We start from the raw sequence: 27,077 nt of genomic DNA, 5'->3' as shown, positions 1-27,077 counted from the left end.
AGAAAGAAATGCAAGGCAGAGCTTTGAGAGGATGATTAATAGAGTTGTGGCTTATTAGATTGTCTAATTTACTTTCACACATGGGGGCAATTACTTTGCTGTGAGCTCTTGAGATGCTATTTTTCCCTCCTGTAGCCTCTGTATCAAGCTGGCTACAAGGATTCACAATTTTGATTTGATGTTAGTTTGAATGTATTTCAGTGTACAGTACGGAGCTGACTGAATTAGAAAACCTTTGAGTGCTCAAGTGCGATTTTTGAATTTCACTGAATGGGTTTTCTTGTGTAACTCCCAGTTAACAAACTATGCAAGCATGCAGTCATGCAACAAAACCCAGCAAACCTGGCTTGAAATTCTGTGTCAATGCACAAAAGGCAAGAGAGGTTTGATGCTGTGCTGTTCTTACATGATCTCTTGCGCTGGTCTTCCTAGCATGTTTGAGTTTGTAACTTTTATGTGATTCTTCAGCTAACAGTGTGGACACCCTGTGAGTAGTTACAGAATGGTGTGGAGCTGAGCTAATGTTTTTAGAAAGAGGAATACTGTTTTCAGCATCATAGTAGCTTTTCACAAAACCCTATCTCCCATCTCCTGCTCAATTTAAGCAGCCCTGTTGGAAAAGATAAAATCATATTTAGGGATCAGCGTCTTGTTGAGAAGTAAGCCAGTTTCTCATCTTTTTGCTATTATTCTTGCTCTGTTTTCTACATTTTCTTTTGAAAGGCAGTATTGATTCATTAGCTGAACAATTTGAAGGAATTGGTGTAATTTTCATCTTGCTAGTGTATATGAAGAGTAATTCTAATAATACTCATGGATTTAAGCCAGTATAAAGGTGCGAGTGTGAAGTGAGCTTGACCCACTCATTAGCAGGGCAGCATTATTAATTTCAAAATGCAGTCTGTAAAGCAATCCTCTTCGTTTCTGCAGAAATCTGTGATTCTTATCCAACTCTGTCCCTGATGAAACGAGTAGACTGTGAACATTTCTGCAATCCCCGAGGAAAGCACAGAAGCAATAACACAGAAGTTTAATAGGTGATTTATTAAGCAGCAGATGGTAAAGCGAGAGGCATTGGCCACAAGTTGCAGTTTTGGGAGGTGCAGAATGGATGGCAGGAAAAGCTTCCTCAGCTGTGGGTAGTGCATTATGGAAAGAGGCTGCCCAGGAGGCTGGGGGACTCTCCAGCCTTGAAAGTTTGCAAGACTTGGCTAAGCAAAGCTCACCTAGAGCTGGAGGTGATCCTCCCTGCGTGCAAGTTTGGACCGAAGACCTTCAGAGGTCCCATGGCCAAAAATTTTAAGGTTCTTAAAATCTGTTGGAGCCTCTTTTTTTTTTTTTTTTTATTTTTTTTTTTTATTTTTACCAGAAGTAGCCAATAACCTCTGTTTGATGCTCACCACTAATCAGATGTTGGAAACTAGACATGGAATTAAAGTAGTTCCTTTGTAATGTAGGTATTATACATTCACAGTACTGGATTAGCAAAAAATTTTGGATTGATGACTACACTCTTGCATGAGCATGCAATGTTAAAATAGGCTTTGCTTCCTTTATGTTGATGGCTGCTTGCAGTGAGTTCTTCTGTATCTGCATTTTCCATTCTGATGCAGAGCCTATAACAAAGTCTCAGCTTCTGATTTTGAGTTTTAAGTATATAAGAGTCTGCTTGCCAGGGGTAAGCCTGAAATATCTGGGAGTTAACTCAAAAAAATCATTTGGACGCTTGCTGGCTTGCTCCAGAGACGGGACATGGTATGCTTTTATTGAAAAAGCTTGCAAAGATTTTTCAGTAACAAACTCTTCCAGAAATACTTAAATTATCACCTGTGATAATCCGAGTCCTTGAACCAGTTTGCATGAGACTCTCTGAAAACAAATTCTAAAACCTCATCACAATGTACATGAGGAATAGTTGAGGAATGGACTATTTTGGTCTTTGCACTAAATAACACTGACAATAAATGCACAATAAATGGGCAGTTATTGTGAATATTGTTTTCCTCGTTTTAGGGTAAAAAGTTGCCATACAGTCTTGGAGCAGATGCTGAGGAAGGAGAAGTTTCAGATGAGGATAGTGCCGATGAAATTGAAGACGACTGCAAGTTAAAGACCTGCTATGTATGTGCATATACTCAGTTCCCAGAACTGTTACATCTCTACGTTTCTTACATGCATACTCCATAATCCTACAGTTGTTGATGGATTAGAATTTTTAACTTTGATTTCTAAGTCAGATCCTTAAGATACAGAATTTATATAATTCCACAGTTAGATATGGAGTGACATTGTTCAGAAACGCACACTTTGTCATTTAAATCCTATAAATAACAGATGTAAGTACTTTAGGTACACTAGACTGAAAACACTGGCGCCAGCACTGTAAGCATGCTAGGCTTTTTTTCGGATACAAATGCGTAGTACTCAAAGCAACGGCATGATGGGAACTACTGCACAGTTTCTAGATGAAAATTATGAAAGGAGACATACAAATGAAAAAAAATTGAGGTGTGAAACATTTTTATTTTCAGTCCTTCTGTTTCTTATTTTTTGACACTGAACTTTTGCTGTTCCCTTTATTTGTTAAGTCCTTGTTTATTTTTCTGGTGTTAATTTTATTAACGCATATTTTTGGTACAAACTGAAACTGGTGTGCAATGCTAATACACATTATCCAGCAGATATTTTTTTTCTAATCAGGAGGCTGCCTTGCTTCACCAGTTGAAACTTTTGAACAAAGAAAATACTGTCTAGGGAGATGCAGAAAGAATAGATCAAATTCAAATTAATATTTAGCAAGTACAATGTTTATCTCTACTTTTGAATGTAGCCCAGTGAGTTTGCCTTGTCACATGGAAACACTTTTCTATAGTTCTCATTAACTGGTTTTGGTTTACATATTGAGTTTTTAATTTGTCTGTATCGTTTATGCCTGCTATTAGCAACTGAAGGATTTTCAGAATAGCTTGGGATTTGGGTTACAGGTAAGAGAAGTCCTCATCTGAACTGGTTCAGAGGAAGTATATGATTGTGCCGGTTCTTCCCCTCCCCTCCCCTCCCCTCCCTTTCTGCTGCTAAAATGCTTGTGTCAGCAACATCTTTTGGGAGGTTCAAGTACACCACACAGAAGGGATGATTTGAAATTTTTTTTTTTTTTTCTTTCCCCCTCTTTGATAAACAAACTCCCTGTATGCTACTGGACAAAATCATGATTAATTCATTTCTTAATTATTTAGAGGTTAGATTGCACCAGATGTCATTCATCCCATATGTTCCACAAGACAGTCCCATGCAGTGGTACAGCCTTGCAGCAAATGCTTGAAGCATAGGATAAAATCAGCTTGCTCAATGACTCAGAATGTTATATTTCTGTTAGTATTTACTACAGAATTGAAAATATTTGGCATTAACTAATTTATGGGGAAGCTTGAAGACTCCTAATCCCATAAATCTTTAGGCATATGATTGTTTTAAGTACAGGTACAAACTTCCACAGGTGTAAATTCAGGGGAAAAAGTATATATAGAATAACTGTAACTCTAATTATGGATGTAGTAAGATGAGACAAGATTGCTCAAGCAGTTCTGAACCATCATGATGCTTGATTCATCGTTCCATACTGTTCAATAGGAGCAGTCTGTAATCCACATGTGCTTTACTAACATGACTTGAGCACTTCTGATGAGATGATGCTTTCTTTAACAGAAAGACCTAGGACAAAATTTGGCAATCCTTAAAGCCAATGCAAAATACAGTATGTCTTTTGGGGCTAGAAATGGAACATGTTAGGACAGAACAGTTGCTTTCCTCTCCTGTGTCAGGAGAGGTCTCACCCCATGGACAGCGGGATGCTAGGTGCACACTGGTCTATAGGATCTGTTTTTATTTTAAGCACGTTATGTAAGAGACTGGTTTGTGTCTGTGTAGTCCATACGGCTGTTGTTAACAGTAATTGTTTCCTCTTTCTCACCCTTTGGAACAGGAATCTAACGATGCTCAGGTTGTCTGACATTTTGGAGGAAGGGTGTCACTGCATTAGCTTGAGTGTTCATGCCATCTTCTGAAAGAGATGGTCAGACTTGTGACAGTTCTGAAACAAAGAGCTAAGGCCAGGGCCAGGCTCTGGGGTGATCTAAGTGGTGGACTGTGCTTTGGTGAGGCAGGGCAAATTATGCGTTAGGAGGACTAGATTGGAAAAAGGAAAATGGAAATGGCAGTGAAAGACACCTGCCTGGTTTTGTCAGAATTGTGCAAGAAACTTTTTCTTGCACAGAGAAAGGAAATGTTGGGAGCACTGTGTGGCCTGAAGCGTGTGCAATGCTCCCTCAGGCTGTCCCAGAAGTGATGGACACAATAATTTACTTCAACTGGATTTCTTAATGACTTTCAGAGCAATGGTGCAACTGAGCACCAGGTGGAATCTTTTATAAGAACGAAATTGGAATCTCTGATAAAAGAATCCCAAATCAGGGACAAAGAAGACCCTGACAGCTTCACTGTGAGAGCCCTGCTAAAGGCAACCCATGAGGGCTTAAATATTAACCTGAAACAGGTATGTGGTTTTTCCCCTTTGCATGCTCTGTTGAGTATTAGACAATGCAATGTGTATTGCACGTTTTTCAGATGAGAAAGCTGATAACTTATGAACAACTTCTGAGAGCTTGTTTTAGCCAAAACGAAATCTTGGAACTATTTCAGGAAGACAGCTAATCAGAGAATTTGAATGGTCAAAAGCGAAGTGTGTGTTGTTTCAATATGCTCTAATCTGGTTTATTCCTTGTAAGACTTGGAACTTGGAAGCGACTTATACGGTAAGTACCAGTATTGCAAGCGTGTGTCAAGCAATTTGGTTTGTGTCTAGGTTACTGGGGAAAGATCCCTTTTCTATTGCCTTGGTGCTCTGAAGACTGGCCGTGATAACGGAAAGCGTTGTCTGCCTGCAATGCTGATGGCTGTTTTGTACAGCACTAAAACACAGGATTGTGCTTTTACTGCCCTAAGCGAGGTTCTAGTTTTCCGTGCCCAGACGGTTTTATATCAAGAATGGTATGTTTTTTTTTCCTGTTTGACATCAAACTATTATTGTAAAACAGCTAAATGTATTAGAATTTTGAGTACATCAGTAGACAGAACCTTGAATCCACGGTTACTGTACTTTCACCTCAACCAGATGCAAACCCCGGTTGTGTTAAATACAGAGTGAATTGTTCTGTGGGGGATGTGCCTACTCTGTAACCAGTGCAGTCTTAAAGGTCAAGTACATGTAGCTCTGTTTTCTGCACGTCTGCCCGCTCTGTAGGGTTTATGCAGCTCTTGTCGGTCTCCGAAGCTGGACCTGTGAGACTTTGGCCTGAAGCCGGGCTTGACTCTGGAAAACGTACTGGCCTTGTGCTGATGCCCGAGACCCCCGCTCGAAGCTGCGTTGTGGTGGGAAGAGGCTGTAAGAATGCACAGGACGAAGGCACCTGACCCGATAGATAAGGGCTATTTTTAGACTGTGGCTTTGCAGTGCAAGAACAGAGTCAGCTTGCCTGTTCCCTTTGGCCTTCATGAGGTCGGAAGAGTGGCATTTCAGAGAGCAAACTCCCCATGTTAGTAAATATGATCAGATATGAGACATTTCAGTTTTATCTTGAGTTAGAATAATTAGACTTGATATGTTCTCTGGTATCTGGAAGAATGATTGGCCCCTAGCTAGCATTTGAGGGGGCAGGGAGTTTTGTTTAAAGAACGCAAATTTCCATAAGGTGTTTGTGTTGGATACGATGCCTGGGATTACCCACTACATGTCATCGACATGACCAGAATACAGAAAATACTTCAGTACTGCAACTGCATTATTCAGACTTCTGTCAGATGATAATATGAAGTGATAGATTTTTCTAATTGTCTTATTTAAAATTATTAAAGGACATTTAGAGATCCTCTTCCTTTGCGGCAACAGTTCTGTATGCAGACTGATTGTGTGGGACCCTTGCTTTCAAGGGTCTTAAAGTAATGCAGAGCTGAACAATTAGTAATAATAAATGAAAACAGCTGGAAGATTCATTTATATCAACTGTTGACCTAGCTGGTTAAATGTTGTAATGGTTTGGTAGTTGTGTAACTCATTAGGTAGCTTGCTTTGGTGGTGCTGTAAAGCTCTTGTCTAGTAGTTACTATGTAATAGATGTACCAGAAGGGGAAATTTTTCTACCTTTTTGCTGGTAAAATCTCATTTTCCTTTACTTAGTCACTGATATGCCAGTCATTTTCCCAGAGAAATGCTATTTTTAAAAAAAAAAAAAAAAAAAAAAACAAAAAACAAACAAACCCAAAAAACCCAAAAAAACAACAGCAAAAAAAACCCAAAACCAACCAACCAAACAAACAAAAAAAAACCAAACAAAAAAAAACAACCAACAAACAAACCCCGAAACACTCACGGTGCAAGTTTATGTACTGATCTTCAGTAATTATCAGTTGGGTTTTTTGTGGGGAGGGAGGAAGGCGATTTGTATGGTACTGTCAGTCAGGCCTGCTACTAGTTCGGATTTGCTGTTGAAACTGTCAATGCTGCCTCTTGTTTGAGGGAGACAATTACTTTATCTCCTAAGGTTTCCTTCCACATATTACAGAGACTTTCAGCCTGAGCTAGGAACAAATCTTTGAACATGAATACAGAGGTTATTGACTTTCTTCTTGGACCTGAAGAAGCCATCTATATGATAGCCAGAACTGAATTCCAACTCGGCACTGACTGGGGAATAATTGGAGTTCATTCGGACATGCTGAAACGCTGAGGGAATATCTTCAGCACCTTTCTGGTTTGCTTTTTAGAAGATGAACGGATGTGCTTTTCTGACAGAAAAAGCTAGATGCTCCCAGAAATTATCAAACCGATGTCTAGGGGCACGGCTAGAAATGTGAAACTCGGGCTTCAGGCTGCCTGTGAAAAGTCCACATTTATCTGTTAAGAGAATTATTTTTTTTTTTTCCCCTTTTCCTTTGTGGCAATTTTCAAGCACACTTCCAAACGTTGTCATGTTTTGTTGTTGCTTGCCTGGTTTTGCTAGACTGTTTTTTCTACGTGGTTGGTTGTAGTCTTGAGTGTTAATGTTAATATTTTTCCCTTATTGTTAGAGGATTGCTAAGCTATCAAGTATATAAAGATATTAGAAAAGGCCTGTAGTGAGATTTTGGATTTCAGTTTGTGTTCACAGATCAATATGTTGTGTTTAGACTTTAACTCACTTTTTTTTTTCTCATGTGCAATCACTATATTCTTCTAATAGTGAATCACAGTGACATACAAGAACTCATACTAGGTTGAAAATATGTCTTTTAGAGACTGTGGCAGACTCCTTAAAGATACTTCTGAAGGTATCTAGTTACTTTTTGTTGCATTCTCTCCGTGTAGAACCTGGATACAAAAGAAGGTGGAAAAAAGTCTCATAGCCGATCATTAATGGGCAACTTCGGTAAACACAAGGTAAGTAAAATGAGAGACTGGGTTTGCACTTCTAGGTCTGACGGCATTCTAGAGACACCAGGTATGTTTTATTGCTTGGGACAAGCATGGGGTGTATGGGAGCAGGGAGGAAAGAGTATGTGATTACACTTGATATATTTATTGCTGTTCAGTAGCTGCTAGCAGCATGGAGAACCCTTTAAAAATGATCACACAAACTCAAAAAATGTCTTGTCTGACCAAAATGATCGTCTTTACTGGTGATGTGGAATTGCTGATTTGCTGATCAAACTTGCAGCAGCAGCAGAACAGTGCAGACAAATGCCTTGGCGTATTCTTCTTTTCCAGACCTCTGTCCACACAGCTGACAATGTTTGTTCCATTCAGGGTCCAGTTTTACCCTGTTCCATACCCTGAGCGGCGCCGTGCAGAGCATACTGTTACTGTCTTTCCACTTGCTTTAAGGGACTGCTGTGACCGATTACTGACTCTGGGCTTCAGCTTTGTAGAAATGTGTTGTTTTTTTTTTTCTGACCTCTTCGTGGTTTTGCATGTAGTATTTATGTGTTTGTGTAGCTGCTAGGTCAAATCGTCTGCTTTGCTGGGTCTTCACTGTGGCGGCTCTATTGAACCAAGCAAGAGCTAATAAAGTTCAGATGAGTGTGAGGTTTCATTTTACAGCTGGACAGATAGCAGCCACCAAAAGGGCCAGGGCGTCCGTGTTTCCTCCCGTATCCTGACAAATGTGTTCCCGTCATCCGCCTCCCCTGTTCCCACACTCCCTCGGTGCCTCGAGGCATGGATTTATTGAACACGTAGCCTCAGCATGAGCTTATTCAACTGAAAGCTTCCTTCCTCCCGCAGTCAATTAGCAGATACCCAGTGAGTAAACCAGCAGATAGGCTCGTTGTGAGAGGCGTGCAGCAGGTCTGCAGCCCAGCCACTGTGCCACCAGTGGTACCTCTGCCCCCAGCTTGCTGGGCACCTGTGTTCTTCTTCAGCGCTGCCCGTGGTGAATGCTGCAGCCCAGCAGGGAGCACGCTCTGTAACTGATAATCTGAGCGGCAGTTTAGGAAAAACAGCAGTTATGAAATACTTCATAGAACTTAATCAGCCGGCAGCTCATCTGCCCTGAAGCCAGCTAGGAGCCAGCAAAAATTCTCGAGGCAAACAATACCAGGACTCATGTTTACACTTTGATTATAAGCTTACATCAGCTTAAAGTGGTTGTATTTCTTTCAGCCGCTTTAGCTAAGTGCCCGTTATTCACCTAGTGTGGTGATATCTGCAAGTACCTGTTGTGCACGATAGTGGACACTTTACACTGTAACTTGCGCTCGCTGATGGGAAAACAAATGCTGTGGAATGAGATGTCACAGACAAAAGTCAGCCACTAAAAGCTGCTGGTTACGCTGAGGGCTGGAAAGTATGTCAATAATTTAATTACTTCAACTGTTTATCCTAATGGATATAGCCGGTTGGAAAGCCATCTTTGCTGAAAAAAATAACACAGAGTATATATAGATTTTTTTATTTTTTAAATAATGATTGTATTGTAGACTGAGGCAACAGGGACATCCAGTAACTTCCCCATTATGCCTTTCCAGCTAAAGGGATGCCTGGGAAGAGCGGTTACTATTGATATTTTTGAAGGTACAGAATTATCCACCCAGGGTTATTGACTTGTGGTGTTTCCTGCCAGCTCGTGTGCCAAATGTATCCATGTAGAAACTCTTTAAAAACTGCCCATGGAGGGACAAAGACAGTAAGGCTGGCAATTCCTGCAAGGTGACTGCAATAAACATCCACAGTCCAGACCTTCGGATTCCAAAACTGAACCACGTAAATGATTTCCAATATAGTCAACTTTGTTTCAGCTCTAGACACAGCAAATTAAATTACGTGCATTATTGGTGCACAGCAACAGAGAAGAAATCTACTCAATTAGCCCTATGAGCAAAAGGATAAGGAGCTCTCAGTTATATTGTTAATTACCTCTCAATGAGAAGGGAATTAAAGAAACTCACTTGAAGCTGTAGTTAGCGTTACAAAAGGCGTAATATTGCAATTGGAAACTGTATTAAATAATAGGTGCTTAAGAAAAAAAAGGTGCTTTTGAGATTTTAATCCTTTTTATCATAGCTATTTTCTTTACTGTATACTGTAATACTTTAGAATAACTCGAATGCCTGTATGTGTAGCTCAAAAGGCAGCAGAAAGATGATGTTTTAAAATTTTGCCCAGACTCTGTTCTCAACTTCACAAATGAATTTGTTAAATTTTCTAATCTGAGGGAAAAGCATAGGTAGGTGTAAGCAATGCACTGTACGCTTACATCCTACAGTGTGTTACTGTTTGTTAAATATGATATGATCCATTAGAATTTCAGCAGGACCAGTGCCAGTGTACTGGAGACAGTGGAGCAGTGTTGTCTTCCAGGTCAGGAGGGAGTAGGGAAGGGAAGCTGCAAAATATGCAGTGGTCTGTGACGGACTGGCCAGTTTGCAGAAATAATTTTCTTCAGGCTTGGATTTGTCTCCAAGCCAGCAGATAAACCTGCTCCATGGCTGCAGGCTTGGATCCTTGCAGTCAGATGGAGTGAGATCAGGGCACAGATGCTTTGTCTTGGCTTTCCTTCTCTCCATGTATGGAAACACTTGAGGTACCGTCCAGGATTTTCTGCTCTCAAACCCCCAAGGGTCATTCTGTGTCCTTGTAGGACACTGGTCCTGTGCTGTAAACCTGCTGCAGCTCACCCACCCCCTTGATGTTCATTAGAGTAATGTGGATTTATAGCACCACCCCATAAACTGACACAGCTCTGCTTGATCCTTTCGCAACAGAAAGCTGTGAAGGCAGCATCCAAATACCATAGTGCATCAGATGATGAAGAATGCCAGCAAAACTCTTCTGGAAAGGAAACAGGACAGCTCCACAGGTGAGCTATGAATCACCATAGTTTTACAGCTCGGTTAAAGCCAGAGGCACGTTACTACTATCACTGTGTACATGTCACTGCCTCAGGGAAGGCTGGTGGGGTATATTCTGTTGTGACTGCTGTAGCCCGATATTTTGATTGTATAGGTTTTCATAGGTTGCAAATAGCAATTACCCTTAAACTGAAAAGAAATGTAATAGTAATACTCTTCTAATGGAAAAATGCCAATCTACATTTTGCATGCTGTAAATAGTGCTCAAAGAAAACTGTTTAGGCTAAATAAGGGGACATCACAGCCCAGCCAACTTTATTACATCTGAGAACGTAAAGAAAAAGCAATCAGAAAAGTGCCATTGAGAATGCATTTGTCGTCACTGAAACGCTCTGTTTTCAGACAGCTCAAACCTGTCTGCCTTGTTTTTGTTGAGAAGAGCCATGGTGCAGCTATTTCATTATGTGTTAAATGAAAAATTTTGTTTGGGTGGTGTAACTGTAGAGGTACAAGGGGAGCAGTCGTCTCAGAGCCCTCTCTAAGGAGGTTTGCCACACACGGTTCCCTGTTCACAGTTGTTTATTTCCTTATTGGTGAAAAGAACAGAAAGGGGGATTGAAATAGGCTTTAAATATTGAAAAAATCCCGTTTTGTTTTCTATGTTAAATATAACTCAGCAGACTGGCTCGTCGAAGAAAAACGGTGAAGCTGTGCCGAGCTCTGTCTGACCTTGTGGTGTACACAAACTCTGTGGCAGCCCAGGATATAGTAGATGATGGTAAGGCTGCTGGCACAAGACTTACGCGTGCCTTTTTCACTTTTCTGTTTGCATAGGAAACATGTCTGTGTTTTCAAGGTTTCCCTTGTTTTTAGAAGCAGAGTAGTTAGTTACCTGTCCTGTTTATTTAAATATGGAGAAAGAGCAAAGCACCACCCTTTTCTTCCCTAGGAAATATCCTTTCCCTTGGTTTCTTACAACATTCACATTTTAGTAGCAATTTTAAAGATGAGGCTTTTTCAGAAGAACACTTTCCTGATTTCAGAGTTTTATGGAACTTGTCATCATCTTTTAACGTTACCAATTTTAAGTAGCGTTTAGTAACATAACAGATTTGAATTGTGATAAATAGAAGTGATCCCTGTTCAGAAAGTGTGCAGTTTCAGTAAACATGTCAGAGGCAAAATGGAAATCAAGAAAGTTGCAGAGGAATTTGTGGGAAAGGTCACCAAACGTACATGAAGAAACTGTGTATGGAATTCTGTAATTACTATAAAAATAATTCCTAATTTAATGGGAGAAATTAAGGAAGGTGAAAGCACTGTGGAGAAACAGAGTCCAAGAAATCCTAGAAGGACATAGTTTTGTAGAGTTTCAGTCTGGTTGTTCTGAGTTGAGACAGCTCAGCTTTTTCCTCAGGTCCAGGTGCAGTGAGGTGGTACCGCTGAACCCATCGGGTAGCTCCCGGCCCCTTGGAAAGGAGGGCCTGCTCATTGGAGCACATTACTGCAGCTGCCTTCCATCTAGATCTTGTGCTTTCCTGGCCTTAGCTGAAGAGATGGGCATGGAGAGATGGTACAGTTGAGTTGGCCTCACTGCTCCCTTGGAGTTGGGCACTCTCGCCTAGGGAGCTCTTCTGGTCAGTCTTTTTCCCAGAGGGCAGAGATCACGGAATCACAGAGTTTCAGAGTTGGAAGGGACCTCTAGAGATCACCCAGCCCCACTCCCCTGCCAAAGCAGGATTGCCCAGAGCACATCACTCAGGACTGCATCCAGGCGGGCCTTGAAAACCTCCAGAGAAGGGGACTCCACCACCTCCCTGGGCAGCCTGTGCCAGTGCTCTGTCACCCGAACCGTAAAGAAGTTTTTCCGTGTATTTGAACGGAACTTCCTGTGTTCTAACTTGTGCCCATTGCCCCTCGTCCTGTCACTGGGAACCATTGACAAGAGCCTGGCTCCATCCTCCTTCAACCCACCCTTTAGATACTTGTAAGCATATCATAAGATGATCAAAGTGGGTCTGCCTAAGGGGATAAAATGCTCGGGGGGAAGACTTATGAATTGGAAAAGATAGCTTGGATTATTTAGGGAAAGGATGAGTTTACAGAAACCTCTGTGAGAGAGAAGTGGGTTGAGTGCAGCTATTAATGTCTTACAAGGAGAATAGCAAAATGGGAGCCCTGCTGGGCCCGTCCTTCCCCTGGCTGTAAGCTCTTCAGTAAGGAAGTCTTGATCATGCTGCCATTAGTAGATTTCTCTGTAGATTCTTCATAGCAATCTTGTCTGGGGTTCTGCAGGAGAAAAGGCCCTAGCCATTAGCATAAGCTCGTGCTTGGCTTTCCTTGTAAGTCTGGAAACTTGAGGGTGGAACAAAAGACCCTGCCCTAGAAGGGGAAACTGGTGCCCTTCAGTTAGGCAATGTACATGATTTGCATGTGACAAGACAACCTGTCGGTGTAGCTTTGGACTAAATCCAATGTTCCCTTTGATCAGTACAAGTGCAACTGAAGTCTGAGTTGAGGCCCCCGTCTCCTGGGATTGCTTTGTAACTTGTTTGTTGATTTAAAAATGCACACAGGATCAACAGGGAACGTGCTGTCCTTCAGTGAAACCAGAGCCCACCAAGCAGTGCAGCAGAAGGCCGAACAGTTTATGCTTTACAACCAGAAACAGCTGACAAGAGTCTATCCATCCGCCTATCGGATTGACTCCAGCAATTTCAATCCTTTACCTTACTGGAATGTTGGTTGTCAGTTAGGTAGGTGTTGCATGAATAACTCGCTTCCCGTTTCTTGTATATGTGCTAAGTGAATATCTTACACCTGAGTCTTCTCTCTCAACAGTGGCACTAAACTACCAATCTGAGGGACGTGTGATGCAACTAAATGATGCAAAATTTAGGGTAAATGGCAACTGTGGTTATGTCCTCAAACCTCAGCAGATGTGCAAAGGTAATGTCCTACTATACATTTATTACTGTAAACATCAAGCTGTTCAGAAAATGTCTTCATGGTGAAGTTGCCAAGACACAAGAAAGAAAAATAAGAACATATGTAGAATCTTTCGTATTTCCATAAATTCATGAGCTTATTTTACTTCAGAATTCATATATTTTTTTATCCTCAAAAAATGGTGTCTAATTCTCAGACTGTGTAACTACCAGCATACAATCTCTTGCTGTTATTATAGATATATTTTGAGGGCTCCATCTTAATACACGTTTTAAAAAAAGAAACAGTTGCCCTGGGCTAGCCAACTGCAAGCAAGAAGAACAAGGAATGCAGTGGCCCAGGCCCAAGTATGCAGGGCTTGGTCCAGCTCTCAAACAAGTCAGTGGAATTTTGTTCTCTTTAAAAGGAATTGGTTCAGTCCTCAAAACGCTGTTAGAACAGAAGCCAGTGGTTTTCAGTGTTATGCAATGACAATCCTTCTGTATTTTGAGGACTTGGGATCTGATTGTACCCCTGTATCTCTAAGTTATTTTCTTATTTTCAGCGGTGTTGATTGAAAGGTACTGAAGAGGGAGTTTGGGTACTTCCTCTGCTTCTGCTGCAGGAAGCCGCTTACTAGTTGCTGCTTCTCGTTAACATCTGGGCAGCTGTGCAAGAAACATGAACAGAGTGCTGATCTGGGTTGTACCTATAGGGGTTTTTTTTGAAGCTACTACTTTACAGAAGAAAGTGTTTTGTTTTGGTTTTTTTTTTCAAGGTAGTCTTAATCTTGCAAAACCCTACTGTTAGAGGGGTCCTTTCTCTCTCCTTGTGAACAAGGGCTGCTCAGCTCAGTAAAGGTTGTAAGAAAAAGAAATTTTAAAATTCATTAACAGCTGCTCCATACTCTCTAAGTTAATTGCTTGTGAATGAATTTTGGCTATATATGTGCATCTTGGGGGGGCGATATTTATGTGTATCTTTTTCCTTACACTTCATATTCCTTGCCATCTTTTAGGCACATTCAACCCCTACTCTGCTGATCCACTCCCCGCCAGTCCTAAAAAGCAGCTTATTCTGAAAATCATCAGTGGACAGCAGCTGCCTAAGCCCCCTGACTCAATGTTAGGAGACAGAGGAGAGGTAAGATACTCTGATACTGACAAATGCTTCCCTGAGAGGTCCTGGAGTGACATGGCACCATGAGACTCAAACCTCCTCCTTCTTTAAATACACCGATAAATTTCAGATGTTGTCTGAAGCTTCTGGTCACTAAGTACTACATTTTCCTACAGAGTCTGTGTTCTACACATGATGTTTAAGAACTGATTTGTTTTGTATTTTGAGGGTGACTTCACTTTTTTGAAACTTAGTCATAGCTGGCCATAGCTCTTGACACTACAAACCATACACCAACTTTTACTTAATGAAGCAATTTCCCATGATTGTGCTGCTTGAAAATTCATGTGAATCAAAGGTTTTTCAATTCTTATATGAATTTAAATTAACTCTCTGCATGATTTTTTTCTTTCTAAATATTGACCTTCATTTGTATCATTTGCTTGCTTTTAAAATACTTTGTTTTTAAAAAATAGATAATAGATCCCTTTGTTGAGGTGGAAATTATTGGGTTACCTGTTGACTGCTGTAAAGATCAGACCAGAGTGGTTGACGACAATGGTAAGACAATCTAGCTGATTTCTTCTTCTTAGAGTAAAATTAGGAGTGATTCGGTATCTGTTATTACTTTCTAAATTGCCAAGCTTCTTACCTGATGAAAGCAAATGATTGTATTTTAACAAATTAATTCTGCTTCCTAGGCAGAATTTCTGGTGTGGGGGGACAGACAAGCTAGAGGTGAAGGACAAGAACTGTTCAGCACAATATCTTTCTCCTGGGTTGTTCTTAAATCTCCTTTATGCAGAAATTCAAAATATATATATTTTTTAATGTATGTAAAATACATGTATAACTTCAAGTGCAACTAAAACAAATCATGTCCTTTGTGGGAAGGAGAGGAGTAACAGAGTGGGATAGCAGCAGGAGGGGTGCCCGTCAGTTCTCACAGGCAGTTGCAAAACCACAGGAGAAAAAGGTAGTTCCTGTTGGTTTTGGTCTATCTTTAGCCTGCCATAGTTCTGCAAAACACCAACTTGCCTTGGTATCCCTGGCAGCTACCCAACCAGAACCATTTTGTTTGTAAAACAAACTAAGGGCAACTAAGGGCAACTAAGATGATTAAGGGAGTGGAGCATCTCCCTTATGAGGAAAGACTGAGGGAGCTGGGTCTCTTTAGTTTGGAGAAGAGGAGACTGAGGGGTGATCTTATTAGCGTTTATAAATATATAAAAGGGGAATGTCATGAGGATGGAGCCAGGCTCTTCTCAGTAGCAACCAATGATAGGACAAGGGGTAATGGATTCAAGCTGGAACACAAGAGGTTCCACTTAAATTTGAGAAGAAACTTCTTCTCAGTGAGGGTGACAGAGCAGTGGAACAGGCTGCCCAGGGAGGTTGTGGAGTCTCCTTCTCTGGAGACATTCAAAACTCGCCTGGACGCCTTCCTGTGCAACCTCATCTAGGTGTTCCTGCTCCGACAGGGGGATTGGACTAGATGATCTTTGAGGTCCCTTCCAATCCCTAGCATACTGTGATACTGTGAAAAGCAGTCCAAGAGACAGATCTCTCACTTTTAATTGCTTACATAATGGAGGTTGAGAACACCTAGATCTAGATGAGCAATAAGTAATGAGGGTTCATTTGTGTATTTGGTCTGCATGTTTCTTATGCCTCTTGCATCATGAAAATTGAGGCTAGCGCTTGCTATGGACTTGTTTCCCAAAATTTGTGTTCTGTTTGTTTTACAGGGTTTAATCCTGTTTGGGAGGAAACACTCACTTTTACCATCCACATGCCTGAAATAGCTTTGGTGCGATTTCTTGTTTGGGACCATGACCCTATTGGGAGAGACTTTGTTGGACAAAGAACTCTGGCCTTTAGCAGTCTCGTGCCTGGTTAGTCCCACTTGTCCTTGACTTAGAAATCTAAGCTGAAGAACAAACACCTTTGAACTTAAAGTTTAAGATGAGGTTATCAGCGTAAGATATACGCTTATATCTCCGAGACTTCATGTATGAGCTTGGACAATTCTCCTGGTACTTTAGGGTTGTATATTCACCATTATTTGAAGGAGTTTCGGTGTCTGTGCTTTTGGAAATTACTACTGGTGTCCTATTTGTAACTTGGAGGCAATTTGTACTGGGGGCTTGGAAAACCTGTGAGAACATAAGTTTTACTGAAGACATAAGGTGGCTTACTGTATGTATTTCACTTCTATAGGCAGTCATTGCCAGTTGTGTGTAAAATGCAACCTGTTGATTATTTGTGGTGCAATGTTTTTGTTTTACTAGGTTATCGTCACGTGTATTTAGAAGGGCTGACAGAAGCATCCATATTTGTTCATATAACCATTAATGAGATCTATGGAAAGGTAGGTATATCTGGAAGTTTCATCTTTCATGACTTGTTTGTTTTTATTCCGATAGAAAATGGATTTAAATATACCCCAGAACCTCACAGGATTTGTGTGGTTTCTAAATGATTCTTACAGCTTATGTTCATGGCACTTTGTACACTGGATTAGCAGTACCTAGTCCTCTCTGGCACTAATCAGTAATAAAGCTTAAACAAATTATTCAGATTGTACAGCAATGAAAAAGCACAATGTCTGATTCTTTATTGCCCTCAACTTGATGTCTTCGTTTATACTCGTATCTGTATAGGTAGCTACACACACAGCTAAGCATCAGCATGTTCAAGGAAGCAAACTGCAATTCCTTATTCAGAGTGTTTTCTCTGAGGAGCACTGAGCCAGAGCACCCGTTCGCAGCACGCCCGCGTCCAATAAAACGCTTGGCTCTCTCCACCCGAGATACCCCAGTAACCGCCCAGACCCGCTTCTGCCGGAGCGCTCAGGAGGCAGAAGGGTGTAGCTCATGGTGTGGGGGGTTCCTTGTGGGTGATCAGCAAGGAAAGCTCAACGTACTGTTAACCCTAGTCTTAGCGTGCATGTTTTTTTGAGCGTCCTTACTGTTTGCACCTAGTAATTATCACGTCTAGATATGGTGAGTACATTTCTTCAGTGTGTTTAATTTTATTTTAGAAATAAATGTTGAAAACTAACTGCACCAGAACATGGCATTTGCCAAGCTATTTTTAGCAGCTTTTAGATTTTAGTGCATACATTTTGCTTTTCTGCAAGATTACTAATTTTAAAACATTTTTTAAATGAAAGTAAAAGCACAGTGCTTTTTCCCTGTGTTTCTGCTTCAGCTGCCTTCACGAGCAGGTTACAAGAGGTCACTGTAGCTAGCACAAAGAAATTAAGGCATTATTCAACAGGATGCTAAAATAAAATAGCTCTTTTAGTGATTTTAAAAAAAAAAAAAAAAAAAAAAGACACAAAACCCACAAATAACTCCCCACTTTTATGAAGGGTATAGGTTGAAAAGAACAGTTAGCCCTCAGTCTTCCTCCTTTCTGCGAGTGGCTGCAGAGAATGTTATGTCAAATATGTTAACCAGCAGTTCTGCAAGTACCCAAGGAAAGCTCAGTGGAACAGAGAGAGAAAATAACATAGACCGCCTAGTGGCTGCGAGTTGCTCTAGTCCAGATCCTCACTTAACTCCGCTACCTTTATCCTCCCTGATCCCTTTAGATCACCAAATGATCTAATGATGGCTCTGTGAACCACTCAGATGTCTGTCTCACTCTTGGCATCCTTGTCTCAGCCCTGGGACCGGTGTTTCAATGGTCTTGTCTGCTCTTGCCTCCACAAGTGTTTCCCCTGCCAGGGAGGACAGCAGCGAGGTGCTGGAGGGAACGAGGTGCTGGAGGGAACGGCACGGACCGTGCCAGACCCATGTGTGTTCTGTGCACAAAGAGAAGCTTTTAGTATTCAAGGTAGACTAAGTAAAAAGAAAAGCAGTAGTACACAGCTTGGAATGCGTCTGAGCAGCACACCTAGATTTGCACGCATCTGGGTACATGTGTGAAATCACATACAGTTTTGGTGACGGGGAGCCTGTGTGGCTATTGCTCTTGGCTCATGTGCTCTTCAAAGAAATGTGCTCAAGAAAAATAGTAAAGAATAGCTTCATAGGGAAGACAAATGAAGAGGTGCGGAAAGATCCATTGAGATTTGATCTCTATCACTTAGTCTATTCTTCTAATGCTTGCCTTAACGATGGGCTGTATTATTGTTTCTAACATAGAAACAAAGGCTGAATGCACACTTGCATCCTTGTAAGTGAGGATATCTGGCCAAGTTTCTGAGACTGACATTAGACTAATAAACAGTTTTAAATTATTTGCTGTAGAGAGGTTATATTTATAGCTGCTGTACTATTCCTTTATTTGCTTGTATCACGGTCTTGAAAACATTAGCCAAATGTATTTGCATTTTTTTGCCTTTCAGTGGAGCCCTTTAATCCTCAATCCCAGTTACACAATATTGCACTTTCTAGGAGCCACAAAGGTAGACTTCATTAGCATGCACTTTGCACTTGCTGGGCACAGACTTTTCGAATGGTTCCTAATCGCATGATCTGCAAATACCAAACTTACATCATTCTTCATTCAGGCTCTGAAACATTTGAATATCGCTTTGATGAAGCCCATGCATAAAACTCCAAGTTAATGTGTAGCCTGTCACTGCAGTACACTTCTTACAGTCTTGTCATCTCTGATTAGGAGACTTTGAGCAAACCTCTCTTGTAATTGTGGCGGGCTGCCATCCTAATGAGGAGAAATACAGACATGCATGAATTCATGGAGACCTATGCTGATAGTTCCTTGGTCAGAGTAGATGTGAATTGCTTGGTGTGAATTTTTGCTTTGCTGCATTTTTAACTTTGTCTTCATCATTCATAAATACTCTGAAAGCAGCCCTTCTCATTGTACGTATTATATAACATTATGAACTCACTCGAAACTGTGGTTATTCTTGTCCTTTCAGAATAAGCAGCTGATAGGACTCAGAGGGTTGTTTAACAAGAACCCTAAGCACAGTTCTGCTGAGACCAGCGGGCACTATGTACGGAAACGATCTATTGGTGATCGAATTCTCCGGCGCACAGCCAGTGCACCAGCAAAAGGTAGAAAGAAAAGCAAGATGGGTTTTCTGGAAGCTACTGAAATTAAAGACAGTGCATCTGAACCAATAGACTTGAAAGACAAAGAAGGAGTTGTAACGCGTACAAGCCGGAGTCTGCAAGCACGTCCTGCTTCTATGCCTGTGGACAAATATCTTCTTGTAGGACTGCCATGTCCAGAAGATGAAACTACCCAAGATGCCAAAGGAAAAGAAAATGCATCCGGTAAGATGCTTCCATAATTACTTTTAATGTACTAAGTTTAAATAATCTATTAAAAGGCTTATTTCTTCATTCCCTATGCAACTAGTTTTCTTCAACTCTAATGAGAGTTACTGGGCAAAATTACATATGCTTAAGATTGTAGTATTTTAACAGCTCCTTAAATCTTTGATAAGTGACACCCTGGAAAGCTGTTGACTCTGCAAACTAGGCAACTGAATTACAATGACTCCTGGACGTGCTCTTAAAAGGACACTTGCCAAATTTCTTTTCATAATTTAAGAACCAACTTTCAGTTGTGCTTCACCAGTTTCTGGTTTGCTCCTGTCCCTTTCTTATGGAACCAGAGCTGCTGGCATGGTGGGTTTTCTCTCCCTGCTTTCAAGGAGGAAGAACAGTATCCAGCATGTGTTTTTGAAAATAGCGTGTGTAAAGACTAATAGAGACTTTCAAATAGATGTAAAAGGGATAAAAGTAGGTCAGACTTTGTATCCATCAATCTTGATATTCTCCTCCTAAATTAATCAAATTAAGTAACCTAGATTACATTGAAAGCATGTGTTAGGATAAAATCTTGGTCTTATATTATTGATACACAATACAATTTAATTCTTAAAATAGCTTTTTTCTAAGTGTCTTCAGCCAGTTATTCCCATGACTACAGCAAAGTTAGTGCGTTTGACCTGCCTAATATTTGATTTACTGAAATAGTTAAATAAGTCTGGGAAGCCTTGAATACAATGGCTGGTTCTACTTCATTAGACCTGCCGTCCCCACCCTGAGCTTATCCCTAGTCTAGGGCCTCTATACTGCTGTTTGGGGCTGGTCTGTTTTTGTTTGGGAAGAGCACGTGCACTCACACAGGCTGTCCCCGTGAGGCTGCAGGGCTAGCCACGTCCTCAGCTTCTGGTGAGTTCTGACAGCACAGCGTTGCTGCAATTGGTCCCAGAGGGCTCTTCCTCAGCTGGCGCAGGACAGCCGGAAGCACCGTCTGTCGTCTTTGGTAAGATGCAGCGAGCACACAGAGAACCTCTCTTGGCCAGGGGCATGACAGAAGTGGTGCTCTGCTCTGGATATTCTCAGCTCCGGAGCAGCAGCTTCCACCAACTACAGGAGCCACCCTAAAATAGGAGAACCACCAGGCACAGATGAGAATGTGTTATTAAACCACCTTTGTTCTACTTGTCCATATTAGAGGCTTTGAAGGAACAGATAATCTGGACATCATCTTGTAGAAGAAGTTACTTAGGAGAAACAGCAAGCAAAATCAAACCTATTCTTTTTCTACCACCCTGAGAAGAAACCGTAGACAGGAAAAAGGATATTCCTAGTGAAGGAAGTGAACTCTGAAATGCTGTATTTTAAATTGAAAGATCCTCTACATAAGTCTGTGAGATGATACAGTTCAGTCATTCTTCGCAGCAGATGGAATTATTTCTTACATATTTCTTCCTAAGGATGCTACAGACAGAGACAAAAAATTATTTTAGAAGAACCTGCCACACTTTTTGGAGGTCACAGGTAGCAAAATAACCTTTCCAGAAAACACAAGTCCTGGTGAGATGACTTAAAAAGCTGTCAGAGGGAATGAATGCTGCCCCTTCTAACTCTGAGAGGAGTAGATCCTGTCCGTTGGAGTTTCTGTAGGCCTTGCTCCGTAACCCCTATGGAGGAGGACTGGCCACCTTAGACACAAAGAAATGAGACACAAACAAGATGAAACTCCAGATGGAGTCCTCTTCTGTCCCCAAGGGACCTTCTCCTTTCTATGCTGCAGGGCCATCCATGGCTTAGGGGTGGACAGAGAGAAAAGCAACTCGTTTTCTGTGGAAGCGCTTACCTTGAATCATGGTAAGAAAAGGTACAACACCGCTTCGTGCACGTACAGGCATAGGCTTGGGTATTCTCAGAAAGTAAGTTCAGCCCAGATGTTTCAGACTAGGAGGTGGCTTCACCCTCAGGGACATACTAGTCAGGTGAAGCGTTCATTACTGCAGGATGCTGTGAAGAATGGAAAAGGCTGGCTGTCCAGCAGAGATCTTTCTTGCTAAAATACTATGGCTGAACACATCTCTACTGTCTCCACTGGAATTATGCCCAGTAGACAGTGTGCTGTGCATTTCCTCCCCTGTTCTTTATAGAAAAAAAAATCTAGACATCAAAGAAATGTGCATCTCTTCCATCCTTATGTGGGAGCACTGGAAAGCTTGGGGAACTATTCAGATTTTGGAGATCAGCCTTTAATGTCATGTTTGTTTAAAATAGCTCTTACTGTACTGGGGGAGGGGAGGGTTCAGGCACTGTCACGGAATGATCAGGGCTTCTCTTATTTTTTCCTAGGGTACCTGATTTCTAGTGAATGTTAGAAACAGTGTATATCATGCCAGGCTTACTTCTGTAGTCCCTGCTTAATTAAAAGCTCCAAAAGAGTGAGTCATGGAGCTCAGATTTGGCATATAAAGACAAGTAGGATTTGGTAGAGGAAATACCCAATGCATATTTTTCATGGAATTCAAACTCTTGCTCTCATGAATGCTTGTAGAAGATCAAAAATTAAATCCTTAAATTGTAACGTTTTACCATAACTAGATGTGAAATACAGTCTGGAGTCCATCTACTTGATGCTTTTTACTCAGCTCTTTTCAGCATGCATCTTGTTTCAAAATATTATGTTTTTTTAACAGAGCTGTTTTGTTCTGTCTTTATTGCCATGCTTCTTTATAGTACAAATCTGAATAGGAACACAGCCGAAGGTAATACTATGTGCAAGCTACAATATGGTACCTCATTAACATTATTTGCAACAAATATTACATCACGTGCTTGATGTAATAGACATTCAAAGGAAGTTTCAATGAAGTGCCTGCAGTTGTATTTTTCCATTTATTCATATCACACAGATAGTTTGTACTAAACCTGCACAACCCCATAATTAAGTTCTGTCACAACTGTACCTAATTTTGCATTCTCCATTTGTCTTGTCTAAGGACAAAATAGTTGTTAATAAACAGAACACAATATTGTATGCAACTAATATGTTTCTTATTTAATTTAGCCAACAGTGATGACAACACAAATGAGGAGGAAACAAACTTGAAAGAATCTGTTTTCACATGTTCTGAGAAAGCAGCAAATACTTCAAATTTGGCATCTCAATTTAAGAAGAATGACCAGGAGACTACAGTTGACTCTTTAGTACCACTTCTACAGGAGCAACCTGAAAATTTAGTTTTTGCAAGTGGTATAGCTGAAGCAAATCACCTCATAGGCTATCCGCAAAATAATCTTCCTGCTGAAACTGTCCCTCTAATGCAGAACTCCGATTTTGAAATTTCCACAGAAAAAAAAAATGGCAAAAACTGTGCAGACGATAAAAAAGAAGATGACACAAAAGGGTCTAAGGAGGAGAAAATAACTCTTGTGGGCTCTGCCCTTTCTCAGAAAGTAGAGATGGAAAATCACAAATGTGACATCATCGAGAAAAGCACTGGCGCACCTCTTTCTTTGGCAGATAGGTCTTCTACCATTTGCTCTGACGTTCCTGATTTGCACTCCACTTTAACCATGCAAGACAGTGACATTTCTCGCCTTATAGATGAAGTTTCTTTAACAAATGAGAGCGAGATGGATAGCGCTGTCTCAGCTCTGATCAGACAGTTTGATGTCACCGATGACCAACCTAATCTTACTGCAGTCTCAAGCCTCCATGGCACTAGCAGCCAGGCCTTCAGTGTGACGGCTACGCACCCACACATGCTTACTGCAGATCTTAACAGTCCCTGTAAGCACAACTTTACTACCACAAAATCCATCAAATCCCCTTTATTCTCAACTCCAGATACTACTGTGTTCTCCAGCCCTGAGACTGCAGAGTATTCTGTGTACACAATTATCCATGAGGCAACTCTTACACCAGCTTCTGAATGTGAGACCCACAGTGAATTAGTTTGCAAGAAAAAATTAAATAGTGTACAAAACAACTTGCCTAGCTCTCCTTGTGTTTCACCTCTCTCTTTGCTAAATGGAAATCCCAAAAGGAAATGTGGACCAAAATGTGGACCAAGCTGGGAAGCCCCCGAGTCTGCCAGTTCTTTTGCTTCCAATAGCCTCATCCTTGAGGAGATGCTTGTTGACCCTCCCACTGGTGAAAACTCGGAAAGCAGCAGTCTTGTAGAAGTAGATGGGGATTGCCAAGATCTCTTGGTAACTGCCTGCGAGTACAGAAGGGAAGACATGAGCCAGTTGGCTTCCCCTTTGAAACTGAGGCAAAAGCAGGACACGGGGCATGGTGGTGAGAGAACCTCTGGGAGCAGCGCAACTGTTGAGCTCCGTGCTTCTGCCTTGGACTGCTCGGGTAACTTCAGGACCGCAGGGAGTCAGCTCCCTTTTCCAATGTATGAAAATGTTGGCTTTTTATGTCATCACCATTCAGATAAGCAGGAAAATGTAATGTGTACCTCTGAGACATCCCAGCTCAACATAGACTCACCGGTCCTCAAAAATGCTTTGGCTTTCCCACCTCATCCAGCCATCAAGCAGACTAGCCCTTGCAAGTCCAAGAGTCTCGGAGACTTGACATCAGAGGATATTTCTTGCAATTTTGAAAGTAAGTATCAGTACATAAGTAAGAGCTTTATCTCATCAGGCATGAGAGATAAGAAACTCGCTGCTATGAAGAATATGAGACCACATTCTACGGATGCTCTGACGGAACAGCTGAGGAAGCTGGTTTCCCTGGACCAGGAGGAGAGCCGTCAAACACTGTGCTCCAAGCAGATTGATGAAGACTGCCCGAAGGCGCTGGTCAGGAAACTCTCGTCCAGAAGCCAGAGCAGGGTGCGGAATATCGCCAGCCGTGCCAAGGAGAGGCAGGAGGCTGCCAGCAAGCAAAAATCTTCTAACTCAAGTAGCGTAGCGGGGGTTGTCCTTCGGAACAAGCCTTCGGCATCTCCTCACGTTATCAACAGACATTCAACAGGCTCGTACATAGCCAGGTACCTGAATGGCTTCCCTGGGGAGGACGTGGAGGGCCGAGGAATACCCGAGGGTGCGTGCGCTGCTCTGCACTACGCCTGTAGCGACCAGTTGTATACGCGTGATTCTGTTCTGCCGCTGGAAGCCAGTAGTGATGATAGGCCTGAAATTTATTTCCTGCTGAGACTGTAGATTGTATAAATGTACATCTTCAATGTTTACAAACTATTTCATTGAAATGAAGGATTTTTAGCAAGAAATACTGTTTTGAGGGTTTAAATTATTTAGAAAAGTAATTTCATGCTAGTGATTCAGTCATGATTTAATGTGCCCTTTCCTGTCAAAGCTTATGTAAATAGAAACCATGTTCCATCCTTATGAATGTATTACTTTGATTTAGGAATTATGAAGTGTAGTCGTCTGGGGACTATCTGCATGCAGTAAGCATTTGTAGCATTTTGTATTTGTAAGGCATGTCATTTTTAAGTTGAGCACATCTGTGCTCAAAAGCCTAACGTTGCAATGAATACCATAGTATTCTGTTTTCCTGATGTCCTGTCCTGCTGTTTGGAAGAACATTTTTAGTGATCACTTTTGGCCTTTTGTGCAAATTCTGCTAAGCATAGTGCTTTCCGTTATTGGTAACGTCCGTGGGGTTCGAGTGCTGGACGCGGGACTCGTTCTGCCCAACAAGCAGCAGTCTCAGAATGACACTCTTCCTTACCATCACTGTTTTCGCTCTGACTTGTACTTAATTGTTAATATGAATTTTACATGTTTCCATGTATTAACTATAATTCTACAGCAAACAATTTGTAGAATTAGGGTTAGCCCAAATTTGTGAGTAATGTGTAGATTTGTCTTCTGCTCACTCTATGATGTATGATAACAGTTGTCTTCCTTTTTGGTCATTGTGTGGAGAGCTCACTTCAGGTCAGAGTGGAATGTTGGAGTAATTCTGCATTTATGAATGGAAAACAATTTCTGCGTATTTTGTTATGTATTTTTGTTATTGGTTGTGTGTGTAGCTTCAGTACAGTAGCAGATCTGTTTTCTGTATATTTGTAATTTTATTGCTAAATTGTTGACAGTCAGTGAATGATTTAAAGCTGACATGGTAGAGTAACTATTTTGACTGTCTTTCATCTTTTTCTATGAATGCTGAAAGTGAATTGAGTGAGTAATCTCAAACACCTGAAACTTCCCTGTAGGGAACAACATAGCTTTATTTTGGATTTAAGACATTCTTTGCCTTTGCTGTAAGTTTTTTCTTATATGTAAAAGACGTACCTTTTACCTCTTTCTTTTGTAATGCAGAGTATTATTATTCTTGAAAACATCATTAAAATAGATTTTTAAGCACTTGGTTACATGTTTACTGAAACTGTAGTAAATACAATTACGCTTAAAGTAACAGTAGTTAGTGATTGCAGACAGCTGTCTTGTCACGGGCTTGCAAGAAGGTATTAGAAAGGGAAAAAGATCTGTCATTTCACGTGATGGTGATGGTTCTTAGCTAGAAATTTGCAGCTGAGCTCTTTCTTTTCTCTGGATAGGAAGCCATGGTTATTGAGCATGTCTAACTGCCTGCATATTCCCATTTTGTTCCATTAAGGTCTAGCAGATACAACTGTCTGTTGTTTCGATCATGTGGGAGAGAACAGCATATTTTCTAAGTAAAAAGCATTTTTCCATAGAGGAACAAAACCAGATACTGGATTAATCCCTTAGGCTTTGGACCTGAATTTCTATCTCCATACTTGTGATACAGTTTGGAAGGTGCAATTGGAGCCATCTCTGACTTCAGGGAGGTTCAGAAGCTCCGTGCCTTGGAGTGTCGGAGCTTGGGCCAGTACTTCCTGAGAGAGAGATGGTTTCGACTTTCGCCTTGCCTGTACTTTGTCTGCTATGGTAGTTTAGAGGCACTTTCTGAGTGGAAGAGTAGATGTGTGCAGGCTGTGATCAGCTCTGCTGAATGCTGCGTGCCGCAGGTGCTCGCACACTGTGTCCAGATACACGTATTTGTATTAGCAGAACCTATATGTTCTTTAGAAATAACAGCCATTACAAGTGCTTTGTAATTAAGCAAATGATACTGTCTCTGTCGCAGGAGACAAAAAAACTACTCTTTGCTTGAAGGTTGTTTCTAGCTTCAATTGGAATTAATTTAGAAAAGTTGTATGATGCGTGCATGAGGTCAGAGTAGATTATTACAGTGGTCTCTCATGACTTAAGAGGAAAGTATACGAGATTAATTTTAGCAGTTAATTCAGATGGGGACAGTTCTTTGTGTGAAAGTGACATTTGAATAGTGAAACAGGGCAGGATTTCTATAGTGTAGACTCAAGCCAAAGGAAGATCTGGCTCAGTAGTTTTTCCTGTCTCACTGGGCTTAGTGGTGTTTTTTTCTGTCTCACCGAG

General features: G+C 41.2%; 1 protein-coding gene across 1 annotated transcript in view; it reads left to right on the top strand.

The window, feature by feature from the left end:
* Positions 1-24,848, top strand: part of PLCH1 (phospholipase C eta 1) — a gene marked incomplete at both ends in the record, with an annotated part of 74,119 nt that extends 49,271 nt beyond the window's left edge. Inside the window, 14 exons of the mRNA XM_082487245.1 lie at positions 2,014-2,121; positions 4,391-4,552; positions 7,400-7,471; positions 10,294-10,388; positions 11,061-11,158; positions 12,957-13,136; positions 13,222-13,329; positions 14,327-14,451; positions 14,904-14,988; positions 16,176-16,322; positions 16,719-16,798; positions 18,785-18,844; positions 19,325-19,685; positions 22,738-24,848. Coding sequence (XP_082343371.1) covers positions 2,014-2,121; positions 4,391-4,552; positions 7,400-7,471; positions 10,294-10,388; positions 11,061-11,158; positions 12,957-13,136; positions 13,222-13,329; positions 14,327-14,451; positions 14,904-14,988; positions 16,176-16,322; positions 16,719-16,798; positions 18,785-18,844; positions 19,325-19,685; positions 22,738-24,848 — 3,792 coding nt within the window. The remainder of the gene's footprint in view (positions 1-2,013; positions 2,122-4,390; positions 4,553-7,399; positions 7,472-10,293; positions 10,389-11,060; positions 11,159-12,956; positions 13,137-13,221; positions 13,330-14,326; positions 14,452-14,903; positions 14,989-16,175; positions 16,323-16,718; positions 16,799-18,784; positions 18,845-19,324; positions 19,686-22,737) is intronic.
* Positions 24,849-27,077: the final 2,229 nt, after the last annotated feature.

Source organism: Vanellus vanellus, assembly GCF_965231255.1.
Source record: "Vanellus vanellus genome assembly, chromosome: 8".
NCBI lineage: Eukaryota > Metazoa > Chordata > Aves > Charadriiformes > Charadriidae > Vanellus > Vanellus vanellus.
The sequence above is the reverse complement of the archived record's forward strand: the minus strand, read 5'-3'. Positions and strand labels throughout refer to the sequence as shown.